General features: G+C 39.8%; 1 protein-coding gene across 1 annotated transcript in view; it reads right to left on the reverse strand.

The window, feature by feature from the left end:
- The window catches only part of LOC145414620 (uncharacterized), a 784,070-nt gene that overhangs the window by 578,590 nt on the left and 189,911 nt on the right, over positions 1-15,569 (reverse strand). The window contains exon 4 of the mRNA XM_080284146.1: positions 12,290-12,392. Coding sequence (XP_080140272.1) covers positions 12,290-12,392 — 103 coding nt within the window. The remainder of the gene's footprint in view (positions 1-12,289; positions 12,393-15,569) is intronic.

The following is a 15,569-nucleotide window of genomic DNA, read 5'->3' on the forward strand; positions in this document are numbered from 1 at the left end:
AAGGGAACAGGTTGTGTAGATCAGATATTCATTCTTAGATCTTTAGTGGAAAAGTTTCTAGAGAATATAAAGAAATTGTATGTGCTCTTCATGGATTTGGAGAAAGCATATGACAAGGTGGATAGACAAGGATTGTGGAAAGTATTAAGAATATATGGAGTAGATGGGAAGTTGTTGAATGCTGTGAAGAGTGTGTCTGATGGTGCTAAGGCTGCAGTGCATGTGGATGATGAATTGAGTGAATTTTTCTCTTTGAAGGTTGTGTTGAAACAAGGATGTGCCATGTCTTCATGGCTGTTCAATCTGTACATGGATGGGGTAATAAAAGAGGTAAGGTAGGGCAGTGGATGTTGAAGTGGCCCTAATGAGAGAGGGCAGTGTTTGGAAACTCCCTGTACTGTTGTTTGCAGATGATACTGTGTTGTTGAGTGAAGACGAAGGGGAGATGCAAGGCTTGGTGAATGAGTTTGGGAGTGTGTGTAAGAAACGGAATCTAAAGGTGAACGTAGGGAAGAGTAAAGTGATGGTCTTTGAGAGAGGTGATGTCAATGAATGTACAGTGAGGTTGGATGGTAAGGAAATGGGAAATGTGAGTGCGTTTAAGTACTCAGGTAGTGTGATGAATAAGGATAGAAGTTTAGAGGGTGACGTGCTTGAAAGGGTACAACAAGGAAGAAAGGTTGCTGGTTCCTTGAAAGCAGTGATAAGAAACAAGGAAGTGAGCATGGAAGTGAAAAAGTTACTACATGACAGTATTGTGATACCAACTCTAACGTATGGAAGTGAAGCTTGAATGTTGTTGGAAGGACACAAGTCAAGAGTGAGAGCAGTGGAAATGAGTTACTTAAGAGGAGCCTGTGGAGTCACATGGAGAGACAGCTGACAAATGAGGATATAAAGAAGCGTTGTGGTGTGGATGTGCATGTGATAGGAAGCGTTAGGAGGGACACACTGAGGTGGTCTGGCCATGTGGAGAGGATGGAGGGTGAGAGACTGACGAGGAGAGTGTATGTGAGTGAGGTGGAGGGGGGTAGAGGGAGGAGGAGGCTGAGGATGAGATGGAGGGATGGAGTGGAGAGGTATATGAGAGAGGGGGGTGTGAGTTGGGAGCGAGGCAGTGAAATGGCGGGGGACAGGGCGACGTGGAGGCGATTTGTTTGTAGACACCCCGTATAGGATTGAGGTGTCTGGCAATAGATAGATAGACATACAGATAGAGCATAATAGTGTTAAGGAAATTCCATACACAATAATGCACTTCTAGAGGTATTAATTATGCTGCGAGTTAGCATAGTTTGCTAAGTTTGGGTTGCCTTCAAGGATTTAGCGGAAAATAGCTTGAAATACCGGAAAACTTTCCTTTACACTGAGCCCTGGCTATGGAACTTGATTTAGCAGAAAATCCCAGATAACAGAATGGGAGTTGGCTGAATTAGTTCGTTAAATCAAGCATCTAGCAATACATGAGCCGGTGTATTGTCATGGTACAGCACCTAGTTTTTTTTTGTCCATGCCTCAGGCCTCTTCCTTCATACTGCCTCCCTCAAACACTTCTGGACATCCAAGTAGAACTCTTTATTGACTGTCTGACCAAATGGAACACTTTCATGATGAACAACGCCCTTTCAATAAAAAGAGATGATCAACATCTCCTTCACAGCTGAGCAATTCTATCATGCCTTTTTTTTTGGTCCCAGTGATGTTCCATGCCACTGCGATGACTGTTCTGTTTTGACATTGTACCTATACACCCATCCTTCATCACCTGTTATGACATTTTTCTGAAACTTTTCATCAGCATTCAAACAACCAAACAGCTTCTGACTGACTGTGACAGTGTTCTCTTTTTCCTCATCTCTCAGCAGACACAGCTCAGATTTTGCAGCAACATGATGCATCTTCAGTTTTTTGGTTAAAATCATGTGGTAACTTTTATGGATCACAGCATGCACTTTCTCAACATGATTGTTGTCTGTTGACGTGAAAGGCCGTCCAGATTTGGGATCATCTGTGGTTGATGTTCTTCCCAAATTCAACCGCTGGAGCCATTTGTGACATTGCATATGGCTCAAACAATCCTCCCTTTAAGCCAGTTGAAACATCTGAAAAGTCTTCGTTAAGGTTTTTTCCTATCTGAAACAGAATTTAACACAAACATGCTACTCTTCAAGGTCCTTCATTGTTCAACTTGCAGCAAATTCCAAGTGCACTAAACACACGTTCACTCAAGAGCATGTACCTCGATGACTAGATGATGTGGTGTGAAGCAGCTGTGTTAGACTAAAGCTCAAAGTTGCCACCACACAGCACTCCCATCATGAGCATATTATGTGGGCTTGTTGGTGAGCTATGTAAAAAGTTTGGCTTCTTGTTGGACAGACCTTACAGGTGAAGAGAGAATTTTTAGTGTGTGAAATATATGAAACTCTGATCTTGGAAATAATACCTGGTGCTAACCCCACTGGAAAGCGTGGTGCTAAGAATGCTGACAGAAGCAAGGCTAAAAGGGCAAGGCGTAGTCTTTCCCCTGACATGAAATTAGACACTGTTAGGCGGCATAAGGAGGGGTAGGGCCCATGCAATATTGCTGATGCCCTATAGCTGCCCCGGTCCAAGGTCTTAATGGTCATAAAGAAATTAAATATTTATAAATACAGCATCACAGAATAAGCCTTTCTTGACTGCAAAACATCTAACCTGAGCAAGGGAGCCTATCATGAAGGAGATGGAGAATCTCCTGGTTCTGTAGGTTAATGACCTGAATTGAGCAAAGCAGCCTCTTTGCCTCACTTTCATTTGCAGTATGGTTTTCAGCCTGTGAAGGGAACTCAAGGACAGGCAAGATATGGAGGCCAAGGAGGAGTTCAAGGCCAGCACAGGTTGGTTTGAGTGTTTTAAGGCCCATGCTGGTCTTGAACATGTGACCATGCATGGTGAGGTTGCTAGTGCTGACCATATGGTGGCTGAGGCCTTCCCTAAGCAGCTGAAGGCAATTATGGAGAAGCCGGGGTACTCTCCAAAACAGTCTTATACCTTGACAAAACAGGCTTGTTTTGAAAGTACAGTACATATCAAGATAGATATATACCAGCTGGGAAGAACAACATGAGTCAGGGTTTGAGGCAGCCATGGACTGCCTCACTCTCCTCCGTGGTGTCAATGCAGAGGGGGACAGGAAGCTCACACTGCTCTGAATGAACTACTGGGAGAACCCAAGCATTGGCAGACTTCATAACAGAGAACTGTGGTTATCTCAAAGAGTAACCCCAGGTCCTGGCTGACCTCTGCACTCTGCTGCTCTTACATGACAGGATATCTGTCCCCTCATCTGCATGGCAATGCCAGCAGAAGCAACCCTACCATCTGTTTCCTCCTGCTGGTTGATAACACCTCAAGCCGCCCTGTGGGAAAGGAGGACTGGGTAGGTAACATCTAAGTGGCGCACCTGCTCAACAACACAACACCACTGCTCCAGCCAATGGATCAGGGTGTCATTGAAACCTTCATGGCATACTACCTCCACTGCACCATGGAGCAGATGATGAGGGTAAGTGACTCTGGAGAAAGCATCTGGTGTGGGACTGTTGGAGGTAGTTCAACATCAAGAATACTATCAACAATATAACAACGGTGTGAAAGAAGGTGCAGCCATGCACAGTGAAAGCCATCTGGCACAAAGTATAACCAAAGTGTGTATGTGTGCCCCTTTACAAGGTTCCTGGCAGTCAAGAACATCTGTTGAGACATCCCCAACTTCCCACACAAGGTGAGATTTGGGAAGGTCGGTGAGGAAGATGTGCAAGAGGTCATGGATGTACACACCAACCAGCTGTCCACAGAAGAGCTCACTAAGCTCAGGAAATGGGTGGTGGGAGCACAGGAAGGTGGCAAGAAGGGGCACCTTCACGTTCTCAAAATAAAACCTTGAAGGAATTCTTTGTGATATTGGACAAGGGCATTGATTTCATCCAGGACAAGGACCTGAACCCAGTGAGGAGTGACGCACCAACACACGGCATCAAACAACACCTGAAGGCATACAGGGAGCTCCTGGCAGCTAAGAAAATCAGCAGACCACCATCACCTTCTCCCCCCAGCCAGAAGCACTGAAGAGGAGTCAAGACCATCAACAAATGGTGTGCATCTGAAACATCCTGCATCACCTGTCATGTCTGCCAATCTTCATCAATGCCTGGCACACCTGTGCATGACACCCCACACTGCAATGCTCTCCCTCACCCTCACCATTCCACTTTCCATTGACTTCAAAGCATTGCTCTCCATCTGCCTCAGCACATCACTCTTGGGCTCATCACATCACTCTCCCCACCTCTCTTCACTTCCTTCTGAGGACTTTGAGTGGTTGTCCAGGCCCTCTAGCTGTCCTCGAGCTTTGGGGTGGACCCTTGGTGATGACTCAGACTGGTCTAGGACAAACTTCAGGTGGGTGGCAGAGTTTTTTTGGGGGGACATTTTAGGTTTCATGGTCAAGGGCACACTCCCTAACCCTGCTGAACCCATGTTATGCTGGCCCTCTATATAAGAAATCTTTCTGTGACTGGCTTTTACTTGATGCAACCCTACCATACAGTGAGACCTAACTGTATCTGGTCTATCGACATCCACTGAAGCGAGGGTCTACTGTACATGCATTCCTATATTTTTAACTAATATGAAAGAATCACAGTACAAACAGGCTTGAGGGCACTAGAGATCCTACAGATGTAAATTATGTCTCTAGTGTAAACAAGCCTTTAGCTGGCACATCCCCACACCTGAAGTGAGGGATCTCCTAGCACTACTACCCTGGATGGGAGACCTTGGCATTATAAATCCAGCAGCCATGCCAAGCCATGAACACAGAAATTCACTTAGGCTCACCGAAGCCCTATTGCAGAAGATCTGTGCCCAGGTTGAGATGAGTGAAATCAACCAACAATATGCAGAAAGATATCACGACACAGATAAGCAAAGAGCGACAAGCAAGACAAAAGGACCAGCTGCTGCACATAACTGAACAACTTACAGCAGACCAGTGCAGAGCTGGTGCACTGAATTGGCTGACAACCCTGCCTCTCAAGGCAAATGGCTTCCACTTAACAAACAAGTATTTATTGACGCCATACCCTAGAGATATGGGTGGCCAATAGAGAACCTACCTCAACACTGCCAGTGGCACTGTCTTCTATGCAAACCATGCAATAGTTTGCAAGAAGAGAGGTTTTGTTTGCATTCGACCCGATGAAGTACGAGACCTCATGGCGAAAATGCTACAGGAAATATGCCATGATGTTACCAAAGAGCCAGCTCTGCTACCCCTAGATAGTGAGTGCTTCAACCACAGATCAGCAACTATATCAAACGATGCAAGAATGGATGTCAGTGCTCAAGGTTTCTGGACAAGTGGGCAAAAGGCTTTCTTCAACATCAAGATATTTGATCCTATGGCAGCATGTTATTATTAACTGTTTTTCAAGGCTGTACATACGAGAAATGAACAAAAAAAAAACAGAAACTATCAAGAAATGATCCAACATGTGGACCACGGTCGATTCATTCCCCTTGTATTCACATCAGGTGGGATGAGCCCAGAACAGTCGTGGGCATTAACGCATTAATCGTTAATCCGTTATTAAAGAAGTTAATGTTTTTGTTAACGAGTTAAAGCGTTAATTTGTTTTTTAACTTAACGAATTAGTGGTAGCTTCCGTTAAAATTTCCGGTGATCCGTTAATCCATTAATTATGTCTAAAACATTTCACTTTAAGTCAGAAACGCTTCAAAAGCGACAATTAAATCGTCAAATTGATAGTGCCAAAGTTACTGGTGAGTGATACTGTGATTCAGAAATCGATACGAATTTTGTGTGTGTGTGTGTGTGTGTGTGTGTTCTTACCTTACCTAATTGTATCTTTACAGGAATGAGTCAAGCTCGTACTGTCCTGTGTCTTAAACCATATTTATCGTACATATCCTTAAATTTGTGAATTGTTTTGGCACACACTATTTCATTCGGTAGTGCATTCCGTTGATCAATTGCTCTGTTTGGGAAACTGAATTTCCTTACATCTTTATCACCTCTCTTCTTATGCAGTTTTTTGCAGTGTCCTCTTGCTGATGCTTCTCCATATGTTAAGTAATCATTTATGTCTATTTTCTCCTTTCCTGATATGCACTTATATAGCATTATCATGTCACCTCTTTTCCTTCTCTCCTGTAGTGTTAGTAGAATCAGTTTATTTAGTCTTTCTTCGTAGCTTAGGTCCCTTAAGCTTGGTATCCATCTTGTAGCGGCCCTTTGAACTTTTTCAATCTTGTCTATATGCTTTTTGAGATGAGGACTCCAGACTACTGATGCATATTCCAGGGCTGGTCTAATGAATGATGTTATTATCCTTCTTAGCATGTCTTCATTTATGTATGTGAATGCTATTCTCATATTTGCAAGCATTATATACATGTTACGTACCTTCTCGCTGATGTGGTCAGCCGGAGATAGTCTGTTATTGATAATCACACCTAGGTCTTTCTCTCTTTCTGATGTGTATAGGGTTTTATTTCCTAACTTATAATCCCAATCAGGTCTTTTTCCACTTTTACCAAACTTGATTACACGACACTTGTCCACATTGAATTCCATTTTCCATGTACTACTCCATTCATGAAGTTTATTTAATTCTTCTTGTAGCTCTTTACAAGAGTCTGTGTTAGTAATTCTCCTTTGTATTTTTGCATCATCTGCAAACATATTCAGATAGCTCTCATTTCCAGTGTTACTGTTTATATCATTTATATACACTAAAAACATGATTGGTGCCAGCACTGAACCCTGTGGTACTCCACTAGTCACTTCTTTCCATGATGAGTAGTTTCCTCTTAGTACTGTCCTCATTTCTCTTTTTATGAGAAAGTCTTGCATCCAACAAAACAGTTTGCCTCGAATTCCTCCTTGATGGTACAGTTTCCATAAAAGTCTTTGGTGTGGTACTATGTCAAAAGCTTTCTTGAAATCTAAATAGATACTGTCCACCCATCCTTCCCTTTCCTGTATTGTGTTTGTTACTCTGTCATAGTAGCTAAACAGATTAGTAACACATGATTTTCCTTTTCTAAAACCAAACTGTCTTTCTGTTATCATACTGTGTTCTTCTAGATGATTTACCCAAGCTTTTCTTATAAGTTTTTCTAATACCTTGCTTACAACACTGGTCAGTGATACTGGTCGGTAGTTGAGTGGATTTTGTCTATTTCCCTTCTTGAATAAGGGGACAATATTTGCTTTTTTCCAAATATCAGGTAGTTTACCTTGACTCAAGGATTTCTTGAAAATTAAAAATAATGGTTTACTTAACTCTTTTGCACATTCTCGTAATACCCAACATGAAATTTCATCAGGACCACTTGCTTTTCCTCTGTCTAATCTACTTAACTCCTCCTGTATTACTTTTTCTGCTATTTGTATATCTGGTAGTATGTGTGGACATGCGTGTTCCACATAGTCCCTCTCAAAATTTTTTTCTTCTGTAAAAACTAAATGGAAATTCTTATTTAGTGCTTCACAAATATCTTTCTCTTGTGTATAAGTGATTCGCTTGTCCGTAATGGACTGTATTATATCTTTTACTTTGGTTTTGCTTCTGATACAGCTGTAAAACAGCTTTGGTTGATCACTACTTTTATTTATTATATCCTCCTCAAACTGTCTTTGGGCTTCCCTCCTTATTCTTGTATAGTCGTTTCTTGCCTGTTTGTAATTATTATACGCCCTTTCACTATTGTGTCTTCTGTATCTATTCCATAACAAATCTCTTCTTTCTTTTGATTTTTTACATTCTGTATTGAACCATTTCTGTATTTTCTTATCTGCTTCTTTGTGCTGTGGGATGTACTTCTGGACTCCTATTTTTAAAAATTCACAAAATTTTTTATATACAGCATTTAAATCTTGTCCTCTAAGCTCATTTTCCCAATCAACTTCTAAGAAATGTTTCCTTAGGTCTTGATAATTTCCCTTTTTATAGTTTAGGCTCTTTTTGTAACTGTCATTGCTGTTTACTATGTCATATGCTATCCTGAAGTTATAATTTAGTACTGCATGATCGCTTTTGCCAAGTGCAGGGTGATATATTAAACTGTCAATATCATTCTCTTGCCTAGTAAATATTAGATCTAGCACTGAAGGTACATCAAGTCCTCTTTTTCTGGTGGTTTCCCTCACATGCTGCGTTAAGAAAAACTCTTGTACGAGATCCAGGAGCTTTTGGTCCCAACAGCTTCCTTGGCTAATTATATCTAGAGTATTCCAATTTATATTTGTATTGAAGTCCCCAGTTAGTATAATTCTTTCTGATTTCTCTTCCATTTTATGTAGCAATGATCTTATACTCTGAATTGTACTCTCTGCCAGGTCCTCATATTCATCTCTTTCCCATGTGTTTGATCTGGGTGGCATGTACAAATTGGCTACAATTACTTTACGTTCAGATGTGTCGATCTCTACTGCAATCAGTTCTACTTGTGATGGTATATCTAGTTTTATTTCCTTGACTTTTAGAGTTTTCTTAGTTAATATTATAATTCCTCCTCCTTTTTTTAAATTTCTGTCTCTTCTCCATATATTGTATTCCTCTAAGTTTAGTATGTCATTGGATATCCTTGGTGTTAATTTTGTTTCAGTTAGGCATATTATTTGTGGTTCAGTTTCTCTGACATAATCATTCATCTCTAGTAATTTAGATACCATTCCATCCACATTTGAGTACATCAACTTTATCATCTTGTTTATATACTTGTCATGACATGGTTCTACTACCTTCCTTCTTTTCTTCCATCCTGTTTGTGTACCACTTTCGTACCTGCAATCCTATTACTTTGTGAAAAAATTTCTTCTTCTCCTCTTCTGATCTTCCCTCATTTTTTGTTTTTGCTTCCTCCCTTTTCTCTTTCAGTAATTCCAGTTCCTTCTTGTGTTAGGCATCTTTTTATCCATACATTTTTGAACTCCTCTTTTTCCATAAGATTCTTTGCATTTTTTAGTATCTCTTCCACAGTGTTTACACTCTGGAAAGTCACTTTTAGAGGTCTTGTCTTGCTTTTCTCGTATTTCCCTAACCTTTTGTGTTCCTCTATGTCTTTACTACAGATTTCCTCTGATACTTCTTTCAATAAACTCATTACATTTGCCATCTCCTTTTTGTCTCTTGTGATCTTGTTTTTAACTTCTTCCTCTTCTATACCAGTGATTACTATTGATTTGTTTATCTCTACTGAATCTCTGACTAACTTTGGATTGTTTTGGATTATTCTTTTCACTTCCTTTTTAATGCTTTTTTCCTCCACCCTTGTTTCTAAGTCTTTCTTTACTTTCACCATTTCAGCATACGTAGTTTCTACATCATTTTTGTAGCTTTGCACAGCTTCATTCACCTGTGTTATCTTCTCCTCAATATCACTGCTATGGTCCATAAGACTGCTTGCTTGCCTAATTGTCTCTGTGTCTTTTTTAACTCTTCCATAACACTCTCGTGATTGACTACTGTACTTGCCATTTCACTCACTTTCTTCCTAAGCGTACTCAATTCCACTGTTAGTTCACTGATGGTTGTGTCTTTCTTATTGGCCTCCCTTCCTAGTTTTTCTATCTCTTCCTTTTGCAAGTACATTTGCTTCTTTATTTCATCAATTTCATTTTTGAAAGCCATTTCTAGTTTGTGTACACGTTCAACCAGTCTATTGTGAGTCTCCACTTCAACCAGTTCTAGGTAGAAATCATCATTTTGCTTTTTACTTTTATCCCTTTTCTTTTCCAAATTTGTTTTACTGAAGTATGTATCCATTTTGTAATACTAAATGAACAGAGTATGTACTTACAGAGTATGTACACTTTCCCCGTGTTGCTGTAGTCTAGTCTAAACAAACCCAGCTGACTCAGCGCATTTCCTCGTGGTTCTTTGTTCTGTTTGAACCAGTCTTGTTTAAACTTATTTTTTTTTCTTTCCTTTTAATAATGAAAAATCATTTAGTCTAACCTGGTACAGAGCTTGACTCATTCAAAGATACTAATTTAGGTAATGCCACTGGCCGTGTTGGTTTGGTACGGAGCGCCGTTGTCGGAAGTCTGCATCTGATGACTCCCTCAGTGTGTGTGTGTGTGTGTGTGTGTGTGTGTGTGTGTGTGTGTGTGTGTGTGTGTGTGTGTGTGTGTGTGTGTGTGTGTGTTAGATCTAAGTTCATATAAGTTATATGAACTTAGATCTAAAATTGTGAACCATCTGTTATATGATATAACAGATGGTTCACAATTTCTGTTATATAACAGATGGTTCACAATTTCACACAGGTTTCATAACGGCATACTTCGACCATGTTGCTGAAGAGAGAGAGAGAATAAAAAAGGGAGCTCATAAAACGGTGAAAAGTCAAATAATTTCCCATAATTAATATTTCTACTACTGTCACATCACTCACTATCTGCAAATGCCATACATACCATGCATGTACTGACACTGTACTCATGTATATTCGATTCTCAAACATGGTATCGTTACTGAGGGGTTTAAGCATGGTGTTGGTAGTATCGACTCTAAGCCAACAGAATTTTGGAGTTTGGACTGTGGAGGGATCATACTCATAGATTCAGTTTCATAGTGGTGGTGTGTCAGTCCAGTACGTCTTAGTAGTCTGTAGTCGGCCAGGACAGAAATTCAGAATGATTAGGCACGAAAGTGAGGAAACTGTTGTGGCTGGTGATGGTTTCATTTATAAAACTAGCGGATTAACGGTTAACTTCTGTTAATTTTTGGCAGAATTAAGCCAAATTAACTGATTAACTTTAACGAAGCTAATTATCTGATTAACGGATTAATGTTTAACGAAGCGAACGTTTTTCATTAACTTGCCCACCACTGGTCCAGAGATGGTGAGATTCTACTTGAGACTGGCAGAGGTTGTTTCTGAGAAGAAGCATCAACCTCAGAGTTCTGTTATGGCCTGGATGAGATGGCGAATATCATCCCTCTTCATGAGGTCTGCACTCCTTTGTTTGAGAAACATAAGATCATCAGCCCTCAAGCCTGTCTCTCTGGCGGGTATGGATTACGAAGCTACTGTGGTCGAGAGCCACATAGACCAGCAACTCCAATAGATGAATGTCTTTATTAACAATGTAACATTAATGAATAAAATTAAAGTAATAAAAGTAGTACTAGATGGTTGGAACCACAGTCATTGGCGTGCTTGGGGCCAATGAACTATACTATGAGGGTTAGTGTTAACCTTCACATTACAGCTCCAAATGGTGAACTGTATTATGAAGGTTGGTTTTGATAATCACAATATAATGCCCAAATGGATGTAAGTGGTGGTGGTGGTGGTGGTGGTGGTGGTGGTAGTAGTAGTAGTAGTAGTAGTAGTAGTAGTAGTAGTAGTAGTAGTAGTAGCAGTAGTAGTAGTAGTAGCAGCAGTAGTACAGTGGAGTCCCTTTTATTCGAAAATCATGGGACTTTCAAAGTTTCGTTTAATTGTTTTTCTGGGATAAAAGATATTGTAATAATATGTAGGATACAAGGGAACAGTATTGTACTCACCTCCAAGTTAACCACAAACTTAAGAAGTTTTTCTTTCTGTTTATGTTTGTCATAGACAGTGGTTGAGCCAACACTGAATTCTTTCATCAACACACTTCTGTTTACACCACATTCCATCTTGTTACATATTTCTATTTTCTGTTTCAGAGTATGCACAACACTCTTCCTCTTATTTCCACCAATTGGGTTAGCTTGAGGAGAAGCCATCACAATGAACTTCACAAGATACGGTTAGCTTGAGGAGAAGCCATCACAATGGACTTCACAAGATGCGGTCCGTAACTACACGAGATTGAGCAGTGCACAATCACGGTCAATGAATGGCGGGAACAGACTGAGGGGGCTGGCGCAACCAACACTCGCTCTAGTGACTAGCGGAGCAATCGTAAACTAACGCTAGTGGTGCGAAACAAGCCCCCCGTGTTTAAATTTTTGGGTAGATTTCAGATTTTTGCGGTTAATCAAAATGAGAACTTTCAGAAAAACTTACGGTTAATGGCATATTATGGTTAAAAGTATTGCGGATAAAAGAGACTCCACTGTACTTGCGATGATGATGATGATGATGATGATGATATTGATGATAACAACAAAAACAACAACAACAATAATAATAATAATAATAATAATAATAATAATAATAATAATAATAATAATAACAATAATAATAATAATAATAATAACAATAATAATAATAACAATACCTGTGTAGGTCCATTATAGAGGTCGTCAAGCAGGGCCCTGTGATGGCACTCCATCTGACGTGTGGGAGGTTTACGTCTCCGTCGCCTGTGCAGAGTCATGAATCTGAGGGTACAAAATGGTAGGGCAACTGTCAACACATGCAGTTAAAGGAGGCTTTGTAGTACCTTTTCCTTAGTTATTTAGTTCCCACACTACTGCTTTACTTGCTGTTCTATGGTATTTACAATGTCTTCATGTTATCACAATTTGCATCAATTACATAAAGAGGACACCAGAGTGAACTGCTCAGAAACAGATGTTCTGAATTCTCCAATGTCTGTAACCCTAAATGCTACTGCACACACCCATGAAGGAACTAATGTTAAGAAGAGGCCCAATGGGTAATCAGCCTCTTGAATTAGGCATTTTATTCTGGCTTATACCAATTTATTATCCTGTATTCAACTTTGGGATGTCTCTACCATGCATAGGATTTAGTCGTATATTTAGAGTACTATTCTGGTAAGTTTATGTGCAAGTTAAAGTATTATTAAATAACATTCAGGCAAGAAATAAAGTCTTATAACCAGTTTTCTGATAGGCATCAGAATATTACCTTTTTTATTTGTTTGTTAAATATTTGCTGTACTGCTTTTCCAGAGTACTGTATTTGTAGGTTAAATATTTACTATTCTGGTATGCACTTGTAAGTTAAAGCACATAAAGAAAGTTAAAGCATTAAATAAAGCCTTGTAACCAGTTATAGATTACACACGATCGGTGGGTTCCAAGACAATTCGCCATCATGTCAATACCCCGTCAGGACAATTCACACCCTGGATGATTCCCCGCCATTCTATAAATATACTTATATTAATTAATCAATACTTTTATAAATATACTTATTATTAATTAATCAATACTTTAATAACTATATTTCAGGGGGATCCATCAAAGTCTATATTGTCTTGTTATTGTTGTGACGGCGAACCGGCTTGACAGCGAATAGTCCCGAAACCATTTTGCTCCCTAAACTCCCTAAATGTGGTATTTTGCTGTTATCGGCCATTGGCAATCAATATGAAGCACTTTAAGTGGTTAGAAGGTTTATTTAATGTTATAACTTACAAATAGAGTACTGCACAGCAAAACTTCGACATACAAATACGTAAACACAAGGCAACATTCCGACAACGACTGGTTTCGGCATAGGAATGTTGCCTTGTGTTTAAGTATTTGTATGTTGAAGTTTTGCTGTGCAGTACTGTATTTGTAAGTTATAACATTAAATAAAACTTCTACAGTAATCACTTAAAGTGCTACATATTGATTACCAATGGCAGATAACAGCAAAAGATCACGTTTAGGAGATCTAGGGAGCAAAATAAGGAGTAGTTAAAACTTACGCGGTTTTGCGCCGAACACGCCATGTTAGGAATGAAACCCACGTGTTGGGGGCGAGCTTGCTGTATATATATATATATATATAGTATACATAAGACATATACAGTCATTACTCGTTTTATAATGATTCAGTTTACGATAATTCGCTACAATGATAACAGAAAAGTTCCACCCCAAAATTCGATTTCCAATAAATTTCCCTGTATAAAGATTTTGCCATTGGAAAACGCCAGGCACAAGCAAGGTGACTGTCGCTTGTCTCAGGCAAGATGGCGGCCCCGGCATGCAGGCATTGTTATGGTCAAGGTCCCATCACCCTTTCAGAGCCCTGCCTTATCAACTTGTTCATGTGTGCCCCCCTGTTATCATCACCCCTTTGCCAAACATCATACTACAATACTTTGGATTTGTGTGCCCAGTGGTAAGGTCAGTGCCAGAGTAGGCCCCAGTGCTATGGTTGGTGCATAACCTGTTCCTGTCTGACTCAGAGGCTGACCACTAATGCCTGTAAGCACAGGCTGTCCCCCAGCCTCGGAGGGGACAACCTGGAGACAACTTGGATCAACACAGGAAGGAATGAAGGTAAGTTGTTCAGTCTTGGTTAGGTGACTTTGGGAAGTTCAGTTGACATAACCCCCCTATGATAATGGGTTTTAATCTCCCGATTTACAATAAAATCAGTATAAGATATGGTACGACCTGACGTAACCCCATCATAAAACAAGTAATGACTGTACATACAATATATATATATATATATACAGTATATATATATATATATATAACATGCAGCATATCCATCCATCCATCCATCATCCATTCCTATGTTGCCTCATGAGGAGTGTAGGAGCCCGGGGCTAGGCAGTTGGTCCTGACATTTAAGATGAGAGTGAGATACAGTATATATATATATATATATATATATATATATATATATATATATATATATATATATATGTATATATATATATATATGTGTATATATATATATATATATATATATACGTGTATATATATATATATATATATATATATATATATATATATATAATGTATATATATATATATATATATATATATATATATATATAGATATATATATATATATATATATATATATATCTATAGAGTACCCTCATGTCCAACACGCGTTAGTCCAGCACGATTCGGGTCCAGCACGGAGAGCAATTAATCAGTATTATTTAATACGATTTAATTACAGAAACACGAGTGTGTTAGCATAACACAAACAGAGCTCCGAGAAGTGGCCGAAATCCGCAGAGTTCACTCTAGCACGATCAACCCCGGTCCAACACGGTCATACTGGACATTCCTATGATGATGATAGCCAATGAAAAACTTCTGATCAAGTAGCCTTCCCCGCCCGCTATCATGATGTGATCGTGATGCCGCCCAATTAAAAACGCTTCTGCTGTCACATGATGTTTTGTTTACATTTCTCCCGCCACAGAGCCACTCAGTCGCATAATTGCATTGGAAGGTGTTTTTTTCTTGTTGCATTTTCTGCCCTTGTTACTGCATTTTACCCTGCTCACGATGCCTAGGAAGCCTTCTGAGAACCCCAAGAAGCGTAGGCACCTCCCTCAGGCCACCAAGCTAGAAAGCATCGAGAGGAAGAAGAAAGGGGAGAGGAAAGTTGACATTGCCAAGGCCTACGACATCAATGAAGCCAACGTGATCATAATAAAAAAATTAAGACAAGATCCTGGCAGCCGAAGGCTATCACACGGTACTTCATACCTGGTTTGCCGAGGATACGATGGTAAATCGGAACGGTAACGTGGTAAAATTGCCGACAATACCACAAGCATTTGGAATTCATCTGGATGGATTCCTGTCGAGCATATGACGGGGAAAACAGTGTGACCAAAACCC

This window comes from Coenobita brevimanus, chromosome 100, assembly GCF_032717465.1.
Source record: "Coenobita brevimanus isolate Jiangsu-jjx chromosome 100, ASM3271746v2, whole genome shotgun sequence".
Taxonomy (NCBI): Eukaryota; Metazoa; Arthropoda; class Malacostraca; order Decapoda; family Coenobitidae; genus Coenobita; species Coenobita brevimanus.